Consider the following 18,799-nt stretch of genomic DNA (forward strand, 5'->3'; position numbering starts at 1 on the left):
TATATCTCTGTTTTGGTACCAGTACCATGCTGTTTTGATTACTGTAGCCTTGTAGTATAGTTTGAAATCCAGAAGTGTGATGCCCCCCACTGTGTTCTTTTTGCTTAGAATTGACTTGGCTATGCGGGCTCTCTTTTGGTTCCATATGAAGTTCATGGTGGTTTTTTCCAGTTCTGTGAAGAAAGTCAATGGTGGCTTGATGGGGATAGCGTTGATTCTGTAAATTACTTTGGGCAGTATAGCCATTTTCACGATATTAATTCTTCCTAACCATGAACATGGAATGTTTCTCCATCTGTTTGTGTCCTCTCTGATTTCGTTGAGCAGTGGTTTGTAGTTCTCCTTGAAGAGGTCTCTTACGTTCCTTGTGAGTTGTATTCCAAGGTATTTTATTCTTTTTGTAGCAATTGCAAATGGCAGTTCGCTCTTGATTTGGCTTTCTTTAAGTCTGTTATTGGTGTAGACGAATACTTGTGATTTTTGCACATTGATTTTATATCCTGAGACTTTGCTGAAGTTGCTTATCAGTTTCAGGAGTTTTTGGGCTGAGGCGATGGGGTCTTCTAGGTATACTATCATGTCGTCTGCAAATAGAGACAATTTGGCTTCCACCTTTCCTATTTGAATACCCTTTATTTCTTTTTCTTGCCTGATTGCTCTGGCTAGAACTTCCAGTACTCTATTGAATAGGAGTGGTGAGAGAGGGCATCCTTGTCTAGTGCCAGATTTTAAAGGGAATGCTTCCAGTTTTTGCCCATTCAGTATGATATTGGCTGTTGGTTTGTCATAAATAGCTTTTATTACTTTGAGATACGTTCCATCGATACCGAGTTTATTGAGGGTTTTTAGCATAAAGGGCTGTTGAATTTTGTCAAATGCCTTCTCTGCATCAATTGAGATAATCATGTGGTTTTTGTTTTTGGTTCTGTTTATGTGGTGAATTACGTTGATAGACTTGCGTATGTTGAACCAGCCTTGCATCCCTGGGATGAATCCTACTTGATCATGATGAATAAGTTTTTTGATTTGCTGTGCAATCGGCTTGCCAATATTTTATTGAAGATTTTTGCATCTATGTTCATCATGGATATTGGCCTGAAGTTTTCTTTTCTCGTTGGGTCTCTGCCGGGTTTTGGTATCAGGATGATGTTGGTCTCATAAAATGATTTGGGAAGGATTCCCTCTTTTTGGATTGTTTGAAGTAGTTTTAGAAGGAATGGTACCAGCTCCTCCTTGTGTGTCTGGTAGAATTCTGCTGTGAACCCGTCTGGACCTGGGCTTTTTTTGTGTGGTAGGCTCTTAATTGCTGCCTCAACTTCAGACCTTGTTATTGGTCTATTCATAGTTTCAGCTTCCTCCTGGTTTAGGCTTGGGAGGACACAGGAGTCCAGGAATTTATCCATTTCTTACAGGTTTACTAGTTTATGCGCATAGAGTTGTTTGTAATATTCTCTGATGATGGTTTGAATTTCTGTGGAATCTGTGGTGATTTCCCCTTTATCATTTTTTATTGCATCTATTTGGTTGTTCTCTCTTTTCTTTTTAATCAGTCTGGCTAGTGGTCTGTCTATTTTGTTGATCTTTTCAAAAAACCAGCTCTTGGATTTATTGATTTTTTGAAGGGTTTTTCGTGTCTCAATCTCCTTCAGCTCAGCTCTGATCTTAGTAATTTCTTGTCTTCTGCTGGGTTTTGAGTTTTTTTGATCTTGCTCCTCTAGCTCTTTCAATTTTGACGATAGGGTGTCAATTTTGGATCTCTCCATTCTCCTCATATGGGCACTTATTGCTATATACTTTCCTCTGGAGACTGCTTTAAATGTGTCCCAGAGGTTCTGGCACGTTGTGTCTTCATTCTCATTGGTTTCGAAGAACTTCTTTATTTCTGCCTTCATTTCGTGGTTTACCCAGTCAACATTCAAGAGCCAGTTGTTCAGTTTCCATGAAGCTGTGCAGTTCTGGGTCGGTTTCTGAATTCTGAGTTCTAACTTGATTGCAGTATGGTCTGAGAGGCTGTTTGTTATGATTTCAGTTGTTTTGCATTTGTTGAGCAGTGCTTTACTTCCAATTATGTGGTCAATTTTATAGTAGGTGTGATGTGGTGCTAAGAAGAATGTGTATTCTGTGGATTTGGGGTGGAGAGTTCTGTAAATGTCTATCAGGTTTGCTTGCTCCAGGTCTGAGTTCAAGCCCTGGATATCCTTGTTGATTTTCTGTCTGGTTGATCTGTCTAGTATTGACAGTGGAGTGTTAAAGTCTCTCACTATTATTGTGTGGGAGTCTAAGTCCTTTTCTAAGTCATTAAGAACTTGCCTTATGTATCTGAGTGCTCCTGCATTGGGTCCATATATGTTTAGGATTGTTAGCTCTTCTTGTTGTATTGATCCTTTTACCATTATGTAATGGCCTTCTTTGTCTCTTTTGATCTTTGTTGCTTTAAAGTCTATTTTATCAGAGATGAGAATTGCAACTCCTGCTTTTTTTTGCTTTCCATTAGCTTGGTAAATCTTCCTCCATCCCTTTATTTTGAGCCTTTGTGTATCCTTGCATGTGAGATGGGTTTCCTGGATACAGCACACTAATGGGTTTTGGATTTTTATCCAATTTGCCAGTCTGTGTCTTTTGATTGGTGCATTTAGTCCATTTACATTTAGGGTTAATATTGTTATGTGTGAATTTGATACTGCCATTTTGATGCTAAGTGGCTGTTTTGCCTGTTAGTTGTTGTAGATTCTTCATTATGTTGAAGCTCTTTAGCATTCAGTGTGATTTTGGAATGGCTGTTACTGGTTGATCCTTTCTATGTGTAGTGCCTCTTTTAGGAGCTCTTGTAAAGCAGGCCTGGTGGTGACAAAATCTCTGAGTACTTGCTTGTTCGCAAAGGATTTTATTTTTCCTTCACTTCTGAAGCTCAGTTTGGCTGGATATGAAATTCTGGGTTGAAAGTTCTTTTCTTTAAGGATGTTGAATATTGGCCCCCACTCTCTTCTGGCTTGTAGTGTTTCTGCCGAGAGATCTGCTGTGAGTCTGATGGGCTTCCCTTTGTGGGTGACCCGACCTTTCTCTCTGGCTGCCCTTAGTATTCTCTCCTTTATTTCAACCCTGTTGAATCTGACGATTATGTGCCTTGGGGTTGCTCTTCTTGCGGAATATCTTTGTGGTGTTCTCTGTATTTCCTGCAATTGAGTGTTGGCCTGTCTTGCTAGTTGGGGGAAATTTTCCTGGATGATGTCCTGAAGAGTATTTTCCAGCTTGGATTCATTCTCTTCGTCCCCTTCTGGTACACCTATCAAACGTAGGTTAGGTCTTTTCACATAGTCCCACATTTCTTGGAGACCTTGTTCATTCCTTTTTGCACTTTTTTCTCTGATCTTGGTTTCTCGTTTTATTTCATTGAGTTGGTCTTCGACTTCAGATATTCTTTCTTCTGCTTGCTCAATTCGGCTATTGAAACTTGTGTTTGCTTCGCGAAGTTCTCGTATTGTGTTTTTCAGCTCCTTTAATTCATTCATATTCCTCTCTAAGTTATCCATTCTTGTTATCATTTCCTCGAATCTTTTTTCAAGGTTCTTAGTTTCTTTGCATTGATTTAATACATGATCTTTTAGCTCACAAAAGTTTCTCATTATCCATCTTCTGAAGTCTAATTCCGTCATTTCGTCACAGTCATTCTCCGTCCAGCTTTGTTCCCTTGCCGGTGAGGAGTTTTGGTCCTTTCTAGGAGGCGAGGTGTTCTGGTTTCGGGTGTTTTCCTCCTTTTTGCGCTGGTTTCTTCCCATCTTTGTGGATTTGTCCGCTGGTCGTCTGCGTAGTTGCTGACTTTTCGATTGGGTCTCTGAGTGGACACCCAGAGTGTTGATGATGAAGTATTTCTTTTGCTTGGTTTTCCTTCTACCAGTCTAGCCCCTTCGCTGTACAACTGCTGAGGTCCACTCCAGACCCTGCTTGTCTGCGGTGCACCTCTAGCATCTGTGGCACAGCGTGGGATGCTACCAGTTTCTTTTTCTGCTATCTTTGTCCCAGGATGATGCCTGCCTAATGTCAGTCTTTTGGATATAGAGGGGTCAGGGAGCTGCTTGAGGAGACAGTTTGTACTTTATAGGGACTTAATTGCTGAGCTGTGCGCTCTGTTGTTCATTCAGGGCTGTTAGGCTGCTATGTTTGATTCTGCTGCAACAGAGCTCATTAAAAAACCCTTTTTTTTTTTTCTCAAATGCTCTGTGTTGAGGGGTTTGGGCTTTATTTTTGGATGTCCGATCAGGTGTCCTGCCCGGCTAGAAGGCAGACTAGCCACTGTTTGGCTGCCGAGGCTCTGCCCTGCTGTTGTGTGATTCGCCCTGTTCCTGCAGGCTCTGCTGTGGTCTCCGCCATACCCTGCGGCGGAGTCTCTTTGTTGTAGCGTGTTGCCTCAGCAACGGCAGGCTGCGTCAGCAGTGGGCGTGTATCTCAGTAGGGACGGGTTGCCTCGGCAACGGCTGGCTGCGTCAGCAGTGGGCGTGTATCTCAGTTGGGGCAGGTTGCCTTGGCCACGGCTGGCTGCGTCAGCAGTGGGCGTGTATCTCAGTTGGGGCGGGTTGCCTCGGTAGTGTTGGATGCCCCTCCCCCACAGAGCGTCTCGGACCGTCTGCTTGGGATAGTTTGAAATCACGGCTTTGTTCGTCCCACTGGGTATCCCAAACAATCTGTTCCTGCAATCCCCTGGGCTGGCCTACTATCCAAGTCTCGTTCAGTCTCAAGTCCAGCCCTCTCAAGTCTCAGGTTGCCGGTTCAACAGGGCACCCGGACAAGCGCGCCCTGTGGGGATTGCTGGGTACGGCCTGCCGCCACTGCCCTGGCTGCCGGCTTCGCCTGGCAGACCTACTGCCAGGTGTCCCGTGTCTTTTTTATACTTGGGAGTTTCCCCGTTCTGTGGGCAACAAAGATCAGTCTGGAAATGCAGCTCTGACTCACCATTTGCGGATTCAACGCGAGCTCCGATCCTGGGTTGTTCTCACAGCGCCATCTTAAGTCCTTAGGCCCATTTTATCTTTTAAAACCATATTTTTACCATACCTTTTCTATGTTTAGATACACATTATTTTGCAGTTGCCTGTAGTATTCAGTACAGTAATGTGCTGTATAGGTTTGTAGCCTAGGAGCAATAGGCTATCTCATTTGCCTAGGTATGTGTAGGCTATACCATCTAGGTTTGTACAAGTACATTGTAGGAGGGTCACACGATGAAATCACCTAACAACACATTTTTCGGAATGTGTCCCTGCTGTTAAGCAATGCGTGACTGTATTATACTGCCAGTTAATGCGAGTTATCATCACTTTGAAGCGGCATGTAATACGGGTCAGTAGGAAGGGTACTACAGTAAGAAATGGAATATTTGGGATCTGATCTCAGCTCAGAAAATATTTAGAAATGTCAGTACAGATTGGCACTTAATCTGAATTTTCAGGGGTAATAATTGATGCTTTCCAAGCTTTGGTTTTCTCTTCTGTAAAATTAGGGGAGTAATATCCATCCTATCTGACTCTGATTTGCAGTGAGAATCCAATGAGAGAATAGTCATGTGTTAGGTGACATGTCTTATAAGTGTTGGGTCGTTTTTTGACTTTGTTTTGATTTGTGTTCCCTGCCCTAGACCTTGAGAGGGTTACAAAGGGAACTCTTTTTTTTTTTTTTTTTGCCCTCTGAGATGTAGTTCTGATGTAGAGCACTGAATATGCATTTCAGGATCCTTAAGCAGAAATGAGCTATGTGAATTTAGAGCAGGGGAAGTTTACTCTGAAATAGCATTGCCCAGGGAAGATCTTACAAAGTTCATGGCATAAAGAATTAATTAGATTTTAAAGGATGTGGTATTCAGATATAGCAAAAATACTTCATTTCATGGAAAGTTTGTTTTGCTTTTGAGAGGAAAACAGTTAAGGACTTAGGGTACCATATATTTTTTAAAAAGTGTTACTTATGCATTTTCATGAGATGTGGGACTCTTTCCATCAAGAAGGGGATTTTTCTGCTCTTAATGTGGGGGACGGAGGCATTTTTATGCTGTCCCATCGTTTCTTGTGTTTATCCTACCCTACCTTTCTCGGAATAGAGACCTGAGAGGAGGAAGTCCTCTCTGAAGCTTTTAGGGAAGCAGAGTCATTCATCTTAGGTTGACTAGCAGTCCATTTTCTTCTCCTCTGTTGAATAGCAGAGGACACTTACTAATTCTGAATTTTTAAAAAGGTTAAATATTCATGGCTAAGCACAGTGGCTCACGCCTGTAATCCCGGCATTTTGGGAGTCTGAGGCGGGTGAATCACCTGAGGTCAGGAGTTGGAGACCAGCCAGGCCAACATGGTGAAATCCCATCTCTACTAAAAATAAAAAATTAGCCAAGTGTGGTGGTGCATGCCTGTAATCCCAGCTACTTGGGAGGTTGAAGCAGATTTTTTTTAACTTGGGAGGAGACTGAGGTTGCAGTGAGCTGAGATCATGCCATTGCACTCCAGCCTGGGCAACAAGAGTGAAATTCTATCTCAAAAACAAACAAAAAAAAGGATTACAAATTCTTATGAATAGAAACAGCCTTGGTGGTTACAAGTCCTCAGCTGAAATGAAGAGTTATCATTCTTGCTTTGGGAAGCAAGGTGACCAAACATCTGGTTTCAGAAAGACTACTTCTCCCATTGTAGTGATTAGTTAATAAAATTATTCCTGATAGTGGAGAGCCTAGGAGCTCAGGCAGTTCCATATCTAGAGACAGAGAACTCATTGTCCAAAGGTCTGAGAACAGCCTTTGCTAGCACACAGAAGGGATTTAGGACAATTTGCATAAGTCTCCCTGTGGATAGAGACATGCTCCAGTGTTGGGTGGTTCCAGAAACCTCTCCTTGGCCGTATCATGGGGTGACTCTGTGCTTGGTGAGTACTCAGTCTCATGATGGTTTTTGCCAGCAGGATTGGGTGTTGGGACATTGAATAAGCCCACTGTTTGGTTCCACATAAGGGTTCTTTTGTGTTGGCCTGGGGAAGCCATGTTCAAGTTTGTCTTGCTTTTTCCCCAATGATGTTTTTGTACTTTGTGGCCTGGAGAATTAAGCACAACACCCATTCTGAGCTAATCTGTCAATTTTTGCTCTTGAAAGGTAACCACAGTCCCTTGTATTTCTAAAATATGTAGAATAATATCATACCTTTGGAGACTTCCGATTTATTAAATTAAAAGCTGGGGAGAGGAGGAGAAGTTCTTTGGCATAACCAGGTAGTGAAGTATACAGGCCTGTTCATGGTGAAGCTGAGAGGTTAACTCCCTTCAGTTAGTATGATTTGCCTAGTTCACTGACTTCTTTTATTTATTTATTTATTATTTAAAAATTTTTTTTATTTATTTTTTTTGAGACGGAGTTTCGCTCTTGTTACCCAGGCTGGAGTGCAATGGCGCGATCTCGGCTCACCGCAACCTCCACCTCCAGGGTTCAGGCAATTCTCCTGCCTTAGCCTCCTGAGTAGCTGGGATTACAGGCACTCGCCACCATGCCCAGCTATGTTTTTGTATTTTTAGTAGAGACGGGGTTTCACCATGTTGGCCAGGATGGTTTCGATCTTTTGACCTCGTGATCCACCTGCCTCGGCCTCCCAAAGTGCTGAGAAATATGTTCTTGGCGGGGCACAGTGGCTCACACCTGTAATCCCATCACTTTGGGAGGCCAAGATAGGTGGATCATGAGGTCAGGAGTTCAAGACCAGCCTGGCCAAGATGCCAAAAATTCAAAAATTAGCCAGGCGTGGTGGCATACACCTGTAATCCCAGCTACTTGGGAGGCTGAGGCAGGAGAATTGCTTGAACTTGGAAGGTAAGGTTGCAGTGAGCTGAGATTGCACCACTGCACTCCAGCCTGAGCAAGACTCTGTCTCAAAAAAAAAAAAAAAAAATATATATATATATATATATGTATATATGCATGTGTGTGTGTGTGTGTGTGTGTGTGTGTGTATATATATATATATATTTTTTTTTTTTTTTTTTTCTTGGCTGGGCATGACGGCTCATACCTGTAATCCCAGCACTTTGGGAAGCTGAGGTAGGCAGATCACTTGAGGTCAGGAGTTTGAGACCAGTCTGGCCGACATAGTGAAATCCTGGCTCTACTAAAAATATATAACTTAACTGGGAGTGGTAGTGTATACCTGCAATCCCACCTACTCAGGAGGCTGAGGCAAGAGAATTACTTGAATCTGGGAGGCGATGTTGCAATGAGCCGAGATCACACCACTGCACTCCAGCCTGGGCGTCAGAGAGAGACTCTGTCTCAAAAAAAAAAAAAAAAAAAAAGAAATATCTTCTCTTGCCTAGCTGACAAATAGTAGTATACTTAATATTCTCCTGTGAAAGGGCATAGTTTATGCTGGAGTATAGGTAAAAAAAAGCCAGGTGTTTGCAATGTTTCAACTTTTCTTGCTTCTTTTTAAGAAATGATACACGATCAACATTAGATATTAAGAGCTTTTACTACTGTTTCCTTGCGTAAAATTTTATCATTTTGGAAGCTATATAAAGAGTCTGATTTAAAATGTGGAGGGGGCATAATATGCACTGGGGCAACGTGGTATTTTAAGTACAGAAATGAAATGCACTAATTTCTAACCTGGGATTTATTTTCGTTTAGTCTGCTAGTTTGGTTTCTCAGGTTTGTTGTAATAACATAAACATTTTTATGTTTATTTATAGGTGGCTTTAACCAAGAGAGCAGATCCAGCTGAGCTTAGAACAATATTTTTGAAGGTCAGTATAAAGGAATCTGTTTTGTTTCTTATTTGATTTGTGTTCTATAACTTTTAATGATTATTTTCAAATAGCTCTTTATTTCATTGTTATGTTTTTTAAAAATCCCAAGGTGTCAGCTGGGTGCAGTGGCTCACAACTGTAATACCAGCTCTTTGGGAGGCTGAGACTGGCGGATCACCTGAGTTTAGGAGTTTGAGACCAGCCTGGCCAACATGGTGAAACCCCGTCTCTACCAAAAATACAAAAATTAGCCAGGTGTGGCGGTGCACGCCTGTAATCCCAGCTACTCGGAATGCTGAGGCGGGAGAATCACTTGAACCTGGGAGGTGGAGGTTGCAGTGAACCAAGATCATGCCACTGCATTCCAGCCTGGGTGACAGAGCGAGACTCAGTCTGGTAAAACAAACAAATCCCAAAGTGTCTTCAGAGGAGAGCCTTACAAATACATCTGCTTTTAAAAATGTTTAGGAAACTAACTTGTAGATGATTGTGATGACAACATGGTTTATATTTTTATTTCTTTTATCTCACATGGTGTAAGTTATGCAAATAAAAGCAGTTGCTGGGTATCGAGTTTTGCAGCCCATTTACTTTTCCAGATTGACCTGTACAGTTTTTCTCCTAAAAAGTTTAAAGCTTGTTGTAAACATCTCAGTAATCCTTCACTCATCCATGGGACTGTCCTGACTCTCCCTGGTAGAAGCCCATTGTTGTTGTTATCATCATCATTGTCATCACTTTATGAGGACTGCAGTATTCTGGGAGGAGGCTCCAGTATGGATAACAGTAGATATTGGAACGCCACAGGCACCATAGAAGTTGGTGTCTTATACTTGGCATCTTATATTTCTACATATTTTGTGATACTGGGCAGTGAATGATTAATAAAAGTCTGTCTCAGGTTCCAGGCACTGAAACACCTTTATGTTATTCAGCTGAAACTGAAGTACTCAAAAAAGAAAAGGTCACTTTTGTGAGATTTTACATGTATGTGTCTGTGTGTATATAGATACACACACATACTATATATATATATATATATATATATATATATATATATGTATGTTTGTTTTTCTAAACATTATGAAAAGGCACCTGAGTTGTACAGAAAGAGGACCAAAGTGTCAAATGAGAAATTTGATATGTACTGAATATGGTGTGGAAAGTTATTAAATCTGTGAGCCTCCCTTACCTTATCACAGTGTGTTACTATCAAAACTAATTGAGACATCAAGAACTTTGAACATGGATAAGATATTTGATATTAAGAAGTTGCTATCAATTGATGTTTAGGCTGATAATATTCTCCTTATGGGAAATATAGGGGCTTTGTTTTAGAGATATACACCGAATAGCTCTGAGATTACCATGTCTGAGATTTGCTTTTAAATAATCTAGTTTTGGTCGGGTGAGGAAAATGAGTAGGCAGTATGATGATAACTTTTGAAATTGGGAAAGGGAATATTGGGTTTATTATACTGTTCTCTCTACTTTGTATATGTTTGAAAATTTTCTTTTTCTTTTTTTTTTAGACAGAATTTCAGTCTTGTTATCCAGGTTGGAGTGCAATGGCGTGATCTTGGCTCACTGCAACCTCCACGTCCCGGGTTCAAGTGATTCTCCTGCCTCTGGCTCCTGAGTAGCTGGGATTACAGGCCTGCACCACTAAGCCCAGCTAATTTTGTATTTTTAGTAGAGACATGGTTTCACCATGTTGATCAGGCTGGTTTCAAACTCCTGACATCAGGTGATCTGCCCGCCTTAGCCTCCCAAAGTGCTAAGATTACAGGCATGAGCCACTGCCCCTGGCCTGAACATTTTTTATAATTAAACCTGTTTTAAAGTTGTAACGATTCAGTGAGGTAACCTATATGAAAGGTGTCCTGTATCTGGTATATGTTATATAGTGATTCAGCAGATGCTTGAAATTAAGTAATAATTTAAGTAAAGGAGGAATAAAGACTCCAAAAGAAAATGATTAAAAGCAGAAATAATTTTGTGGGGAGGGAAAAAAAAAGGATACATTTGTAAGGAGACTTGAATTATACATAAATCAGGATTCCGGACACCTGTAATGCCAGTGAGAGGCTGGGGCAGGAGGATTGCTTGAGCCTAGAAATTTGAGGCTTCAGTGAGCTATGGATATGCCACTGCACTCCAGCCTGGGTGACAGAGTGAGACCCTGTCTCTTTAAAACAAAGCAAGATTCTTTATAACTTTGTTTTTAGCCCAGAAGGGACAATACAGTATAGCATTGTTTTTTTTTTTTCTTGAGACAGAGTCTCACTTTGTTACCCAGGCTGGAGTGCAGGTTGTGCAATCCTGGGTTCAAGTGATCCTCATGCCTTAGCCTCCTGAGTAGCTGGGATGACAAGCATGCACCACCATGCCTGGTTAATTTTTGTATTTTTGCTAGAGATGGGGTTTCACCATGTTGGCCAGGCAGGTCTTGAATTCCTAACTTCAAGTGATCTGCCTGCCTTGGCCTCCTAAAGTTCTGGGATTACAGGCATGAGCCACTGCATCTGGCCACAATATAGTATAGAGTTTATAAAGTGGGAAAGGATTCTGGAGCATGAAAGTCCAGAAAACAGAAAAGCATTAGTTCCTTACCTAAGCTGATGTCTATTGTTATACATATTGGGACCACCGTGGTTGGAATGAGGTGGTCCCATTCTCTGTAGGAGAGAATGAAGTTCTTTGTATGTGTGTTTAAGGTCTGTTGATACTGTAAAACTCCAGTGATAGAAATCTGAAAGACCACTTGTATTAGAGCTGCTAAATGGGGTGCCACAGAGCCCAGAAAAATGGAAAGTAGCTCATTAACTTAAGCTGGTAAAGTCATCATTGATCTTTGAACTCAGGACCTATGTGTTACTTTTGTTTTCTTTTTTTTGCTTTTTTTTTTTGATACGGAGTTTTGCTCTTGTTATCCAGGCTGGAGTGCAATGGCGCGATCTCGGCTCACCACAACCTCTGCCTCCTGGGTTCGGGCAATTCTCCTTCCTCAGCCTCCTGAGTAGCTGGGATTACAGGCGCGCGCCACCATGCCCAGCTAATTTTTTGTATTTTTAGTAGAGACGGTGTTTCACCTCCATCTCTTGACCTCGTGATCCACCCTCCTCGGCCTCCCAAAATGCTGGGATTACAGGTGTGAGCCACTGTGCCTGGCCCGTTACTTCTGTTTTCTAAGCAAGCAAGAGTGGCAGGCATCCTTCTAAAAGGAAGTGGGAACACCTTAGAGGGTATCTCAATAGATGGTCCATCTTAGAATCTCACTGGTTGGTGTGATCCATTGATCAGACTCCACTTAAAGGCTGTGTCTACCTTTTGAGGCCATATGATCCCTGGAGAAGCTAGGCTGAGACCTTAGTTTGGAACAACCTGTCTTTGTCAGTTTCTACATTCACTTTCAGCAGCAGGCAGGACTCTACTGGGAGAGAGTCTAATTGATCAGGTAGACCCAGAGAGGGTGAGAATTCCATGCAGAGTTCTGGAGAGACACCTGTATGTGTTTCTGTTTAAGTGCACTTGAAGGCTGGGGTGGAATCTTTGGGACAGATAGGGAAGTACTCTCTTCCCTTGGGGTGACTGGGACTATGTGACCTTTGAATAAGGGTTTATTTGGCTTGAGTCCTAAGAGATGACATTGGGGGGACCATACCTGAAGAAAATAGGAGTCAGCAGTTTGTGGAAGGGATTGTGGATCTGGCAAAAGTTCTGGTGATCTCACCAGGCCTGGATAGTGTGGTACTATCCAGGCTTGGCTTAGCATGCTAAGGATATCAGGTTTACCATTTATCACAGATGGTATTGTGGTGAGGGGAAGAATGGGAAACAGCAATGCAGGGACTGTGCCAGGCCAAGCTTTTTAGTTAATTATGGATCAGCAGTAAGCATTCTGTAAACCTGTCTACTTTGCTGATTTTCTGTGACTTTTTCCTGACTTGACTTTCTTCTTAGTAAAAATTCCATGTAAGTATCCCAGCCTTCTCTCTGCTAACCTATGTAAAGAGAGAATTCTTCTGTAGCTTGGGAGATGGAAGGGAACTTCATTGCACCCTTCGCACTAGGTGTACTGACAGCAGGAATGTTGGCAGTGCTGAGGATCAGCGACAGCCAGTGGAACTGAGCCATATAAGGAAAGAGGGTTCCTGGAGGATTAAAATGAGCCCAATTCTGGCCTTTTCATTTGTTTGAGAATTTAGAATCAGTTCCACGGTTTTTTTTGAAGGTACCTAGGTACAGTGCCATGGATTTGGGTATATATCAGTGCATACATCATGGCTTCTGTCCATAAATATCAGAGTAAGAACTGTATGTAAGTGTAAAAAACCCCCAAAAGCCATGATATGATTGATAAGTATTGTACAGCATTAATTAGCAGGAGGATGATGTAGACTAATTATATCTTTCTATGGAGAGTCATTAAGTTATGGAGAGGTGGTATTATTTGAACTGTGCTTGAAGATGAGTATGTATTTACCAGATGGAGAAGGTAGAGAAGGGTTTGTTGGCAAAGGAAGACCTTTTTAGGCAAAGGAAACAACACATACAAAGTAAAGAGCTGTCAGAGTGCCACATATATGGAGGGAATGGCTAAACACTTGGGCTGGCTCAGGGCACAGGGTCCTGGGTGGTGGTAGTCAGGACAGGACTTGGTATAAAACATGACGGCCTAAGGCATACGACAGATGTTTTCTTATGCAGAATGTTCTTGTGGCAAGTGGCAGGTAATGTTTCATCTACATGTAGAAGTTAAAGTCTAGGAAGTCAATTTTGTTTCTAGCCTAAATGTTGACATGCATTTTTCTGTTTGCTTAGTGCTTTTGGTATTGCTTCCTGTTAGTTTAAATAGGTGTATATTGACTGCTTACAGTTTAAATAAAACATCATGAGTGGGAGGTATATAACAATGACCACATCTTAAAGGAGCTCAGATTTTATATAGACCAGATTGATAGGCACGCAGGAGGTAACAAAGAATGTAAGTCAGAATATTTCCAGGATCCGTGTTATGGTTAAAGCAAATGCTATAGGAGGTGGAAGGAGGGAGCAGCCCCCTGTTGTGGGTAGTGGTCAGGGAAGGCCCCAAGGAGAGAGAACTTGGGGAGTTTCAGGGACAAGTGGGAGAAGAACACATTCGAGGGAAAGCCTGAAGATCAGTCAGGGAGAAAACAACCTCTCCAGTTGAAGGAGTCTTGTTCATCCTTTAAATGTTTATTTAGATACAACTCTGTGTTTCAAAGTATGCAAAGTATCACAAGGTGTGGGTGACAGAAAAGAAAGGTAATTGGGAGTTTGGCATTCCACTAAACAGTAGGAAGCATTCCAGGTTTTTTGATGAGGAGGTGGGTGGGAGATTTGATTGGTGCATCAGGGCCACAAATTAGGCAGCCTTAGGGTTGTGGCAGCAGGGGAATGGAGAATGGCAAGATAGAGTCACTTTGAAGGAATATTTGACGAAGATGACTGATTTTTTAAAATCAATGAGAGACAGCAGAGAGGAAATACAGCCTGGGTGCAGAGAGGTGCCAGTATTAAGAACAGAGAAAGTGAGAGGGAGCCAGTAGCTCCTGGAAGGAAAAGAGATGTTGTGGTGTACTATTGTATTCATCTGTTCACATGCTGCTAATAAAGACAAACCCAAGACTGGGTAATTTATGAAGGAAAGAGGTTTCATTGACTCACAGTTCCACATGGAGGCCTCACAATCTTGGTGGAAGGCGAATGAGAAATAAAGTCTCATCTTACACGGTGACAGGCAAGACAGCTTGTGCAGGGGAACTCTCATTTATAAAACCATCAGATCTCGTGAGACTTATAGGGAAACCACCCCCATGATTCAGTTATCTCCACCTGGCCCCACCCTTGACACATGGGGATTATTACAATTCAAGGTGAAATTTGGGAGGGGACAGAGCCAGACCACACCAACTGTTTAGAAGTATATAGTTTGAAGTAACTAACTCTCTGTAGCAAAAGATGGGAAAATTGGGAAAAAAGGCTGGATGAGAAACAAGACGTATTACAGAGTAACATAGTGAATTGCACTTGGATTTTTATAATTGTTCTGTCAACAAAAGCATGATATCCACCTTTAAAATGTTTGTAGGCAAATTTTGAAAAACAATTCTTTTTTTGGAAAACTTTTTTTATCACATCAATTTTATATTCGTTGAAAATTTAAAAGGCAGATATATAAACAAAAGTAAATTGTGAATGTTGCATAGGAAGATAGATGCAGATATTTATATATTTATTTTTCTCTCAGTCTATGTGTCACTGTATGTATATACTTTTTTCCCTTTAGGAGAAAAACATACTGTTTTATATCTAGTTTTTATCTTACCTGCTGTGTTACAAATACTTTTTCTTATAAAAGAATTTGCTTCTACATTTTTTATGTGTGAATTATTTTATTTCATCTGTGATGACTTAGACGGATTGTTTTTAAACCAGTACAAAAATGTCATAAATAATATCTGGCCGTTTTCTAACCAATTATGTAATTTTCTTGCACAATAAGCTACCTCATGTCTTTTGGAAAGAAATACATTAAATTTGAATAGTAAATACATTATACAATGAATTAGGACACAATTAAAATTTGCTTTAAATATTTCTTTGGGGGAGAGGATACCATACTTGTACTCAATGAAGAGAAACATTTTTCTACTCCAGAGGTCTTTCATTTATTTTTTAACATCTATTAAGTCATAGGGAAGAGTTTACCAGCAGCTCAATATCCTTCCTGTGGTTTCTCACAATGTGTGCATCTCTGGGTGGAGCAAGCTGACACCAGGTACCTTTCCCTTTGGCTTCCTTCTTTTTCTGATCATTTTCCTTCATGCATTTTTCGGAAGCTATCTCGGCTGTTAGAGTGCTTAATGTGCTCAGCACACACATTAATTCTCTTGGCAAGAATCTTGCCCTTAACTTGTATGTTTACAACAGTGCCAGCAGCATGCTGGGTGGCATTGTAGACTCCTCTACTTTGCCATGGTAACACTTGTGAAGCATTGCTTTTTGAACAGTACCCATCTCCTTGATGTCTACAATATCACCTTTCTTATAGATTCACATATATGTGGCCAAAAGAACAACTTCATGTTTTCTAAAGGGCCTAGAGAACGTATATTGGGTGCCTCTTCTCTTTCTCTTTGTTCGTCATGTTTGTGAATTATTGGAAGATGACAGTTCCAGCCAAAAAAGCCTTCCACAATTTTTTTTTTTTGGACGGAGTCTTACTCTGTCACTCAGGCTGGAGTACAGTGGTACGATCTTGACTCACTGCAACCTCTGCCTCCCTGGTTCAAGCAATTCTCTCCTGCCTCAGCCTCCTGAGTATCTGGGATTACAGGCGTGTATCACCATGCCTGGCTAATTGTTGTATTTTTAGTAGAGATGGGGTTTCACCATGTTGGTTAGGCTGGTCTTGAACGATTGACCTCGTGATCTGCCCGCCTCGGCCTCCCAAAGTGCTGGGATTACAGGTGTGAGGCACTGTACCCGGCCAGCCTTCTACAATATTTTTAATGCTGCATAATATTCCTACATATGGCTGTTTCTGTTTTGCCCTAATTTATCGAACCACTATTTGTGATTGGGTGTTTACTTGTCTCCTCTGCTTTGCTATCATAACAGCACTGTAATGATAGTGTTGTACCTACATTTTTGCATATAGCATTATTTTCTTAGGATGAATTCCTAGAAGTGGCACCATTGGGTTAGAATAGGTTTACAACATATTAAGGCTTGTGATTCTTCTTGGTAGACTGCTCTCATGAATGTTGTTTCAATATATATTTTGGGTGGGAACACGGAAGTATACATTTCCTACATTATATCAACTCAGATTATTCTGAAAAAATACTGTAGCAGCAACAAAAAGATTTTCTGCCAACCTGTTGGTCGAAATTGTATCTTATTTAAAATTTTCATTTTTTAAATAAATAGAGCAATAAATTTATTGACCATTTGTGTTTCTTAAATATATTTTTAACTTTATTGTAACAATTTCAGACATACAGAAAATAGAAAACACCCACATAACCACCATCTAATTTAAAGTAATACTTGTCATATTAGTTTATACATTTTTAAACTGATTTATGTTAACATAAATAGATATCACTATAATTCATCCTAAATAATTTAACATAGAACTTCAAATAATAAAAACAGTCTCCTACACAGTCATAATACCATTGTGTACCTAATAAAATTAATGGTAATTCCCTAATAACATAAAATAACCAATCCAGATTCTAATCCTTAATTATATTGTGTTCCATCCCTATAACAGGGAATGGAAGTAAAGGATGGGCAGATGCAATGATCTGTTGTCTGCACCTTCTCAGTGGTTGGAAAATAGTATACGGAGTTTATCCTTCAGTCCCAGGATGTGAGTGATTCATGGCAAAATGGGCAGCTGGATGATTATGGTTCTACCCAGGCTCATTCACAGCTTACAAACCTTTATCAATTTACTGTGACTGATGGTGAGCAGGCCAGATAGGACCCAGAGAATGGGCATTGGTAGTGGTAGGTTCCTTCTGGTTTTCTTTGCTATCATCTTCACTGGGTGTGGTGGCATTTGGTGATGATGGTAAGTATTATATAAGGTTGTACAGGGAATCCTGAAACTCTTCCCATTTTCTAAGTGTATGTTTAATCATATCAAAACTCCCAAAAATTGCAAGGGAGGGAGGCTTCAGGTCACTAGTGAAAAATATTCCCAAAGAAAGATTAATGACATTTTAAAGATGTGGTGGCTATAAGGATGTAGTCTGTTCCCCCTGCAGGGACCCTCGGCTCACTGCTGCAGGGAGAGTAGAGCCACATTTGTTAGTACCCTCGTACATATTTTTATTGTGGTTGGCCTCTGTCCATCAATCCTAAGAAGCAACTTTTGACATATTTACTTAAATCATAGAGCAGACTGCCTAGCTGTGGTGATGAGCTGGTTTTACAAATGGACGAAAACTGTTTCTTGGCCAGATTAACACACTCTTATATTTAAGAAATAATTACTTTATTACATCTAAAAAATGAACCTGATATCTCTCAATGACTTTTAAAATGTAAATTGTTAAAATATAAATTGAATGTACACATCACAAATGTACAGCCCCATGAATACTCAGAAAGCGAGTTGGCCCAGCATCCCAGAGGCCCTCTGATGCCCCTTCTGATCAGCACCCACCAAGGGCAACCAGTTGTCTGAATTCTGGTCACTGTATGTTAAAACTAACTGTATGTAAGTTTTGCCTGTTGATTTCACTTTGTATGAATGGAACTATACTGTAAGTTTTCTTATGTTTCTTTTCTTTTATTCTTTATTTATGGGATTTGTCTGTGTTGTCGTATGTAGTTGGAGCTCGTTTATTCTTATTGCTGTGCTGTATTCCATTATGTGAATTCATCAGGCTGTTGATGTATCCTATTGGTTGAATTTGTGTTATTGGTTGACATTTGTGTTATTTTTAGGTTTTTGGATATTACAAATAATGCTGCTGTGGGCATTTTCATATAGTTTTGTTGTATATGCACGCTTTTTTGGAGATATACTTCTCATTGAACTTGCTGGGCTTGTGGTTGTATGTATTTTCAGCTATAGCAGATATCGCCCAGCATTTTTCTATAATGGTTTACTCCTTTATTCCCATACCATCAGTGTGTGAGAAACATTTGCTCCACATTTTTGCCATCACTTATTATTCTTTTTCGTTATCTTGAGAGTATGGCATGGTATTGCATGTAGGTTTTCTGTTTTATTTTTTAAGATAGGGTCTTTCTTACTTTGTTGTCCAGGGTGGAGTGTAGTGGTGCAAACATGGCTCTCTGCAGCCTCAGTCTTTTGTGCTCAAGCAATTCTCATGCCTCATCCCCACTGGGACTACAGGCACGCACTACCATACCTGCTTAATTTTTGTATTTTTTTGTAGAGTTGGAAATCTGCCATCTTGCCCAGGCTGGTCTCAAACACTTGGGCTCAAGCAATCTGCCCATTTTTGCCTCCCAAAGTGCTGG

At 40.8% G+C, this 18,799-nt stretch overlaps 1 protein-coding gene across 8 annotated transcripts in view; it reads left to right on the top strand.

The window, feature by feature from the left end:
* The window catches only part of SLC25A13 (solute carrier family 25 member 13), a 210,676-nt gene that overhangs the window by 21,976 nt on the left and 169,901 nt on the right, over positions 1–18,799 (top strand). For 4 of the 8 annotated variants that reach the window (XM_054237282.2, XM_078342730.1, XM_078342732.1 and 1 more), the window contains exons 2-3: positions 8,708–8,761; positions 10,297–10,511. Coding sequence is in view for 2 of the 8 variants with exons in the window: in XM_035253818.3 (XP_035109709.1) it covers positions 8,708–8,761 (54 nt within the window). In the remaining 6 variants the exon portion in view is untranslated. The remainder of the gene's footprint in view (positions 1–8,707; positions 8,762–10,296; positions 10,512–18,799) is intronic. The other 4 variants (XM_035253818.3, XM_035253819.3, XM_078342731.1 and 1 more) reach the window with 1 other exon arrangement.

This window comes from Callithrix jacchus, chromosome 11 (assembly GCF_049354715.1).
Source record: "Callithrix jacchus isolate 240 chromosome 11, calJac240_pri, whole genome shotgun sequence".
Classification (NCBI taxonomy): Eukaryota; Metazoa; Chordata; class Mammalia; order Primates; family Cebidae; genus Callithrix; species Callithrix jacchus.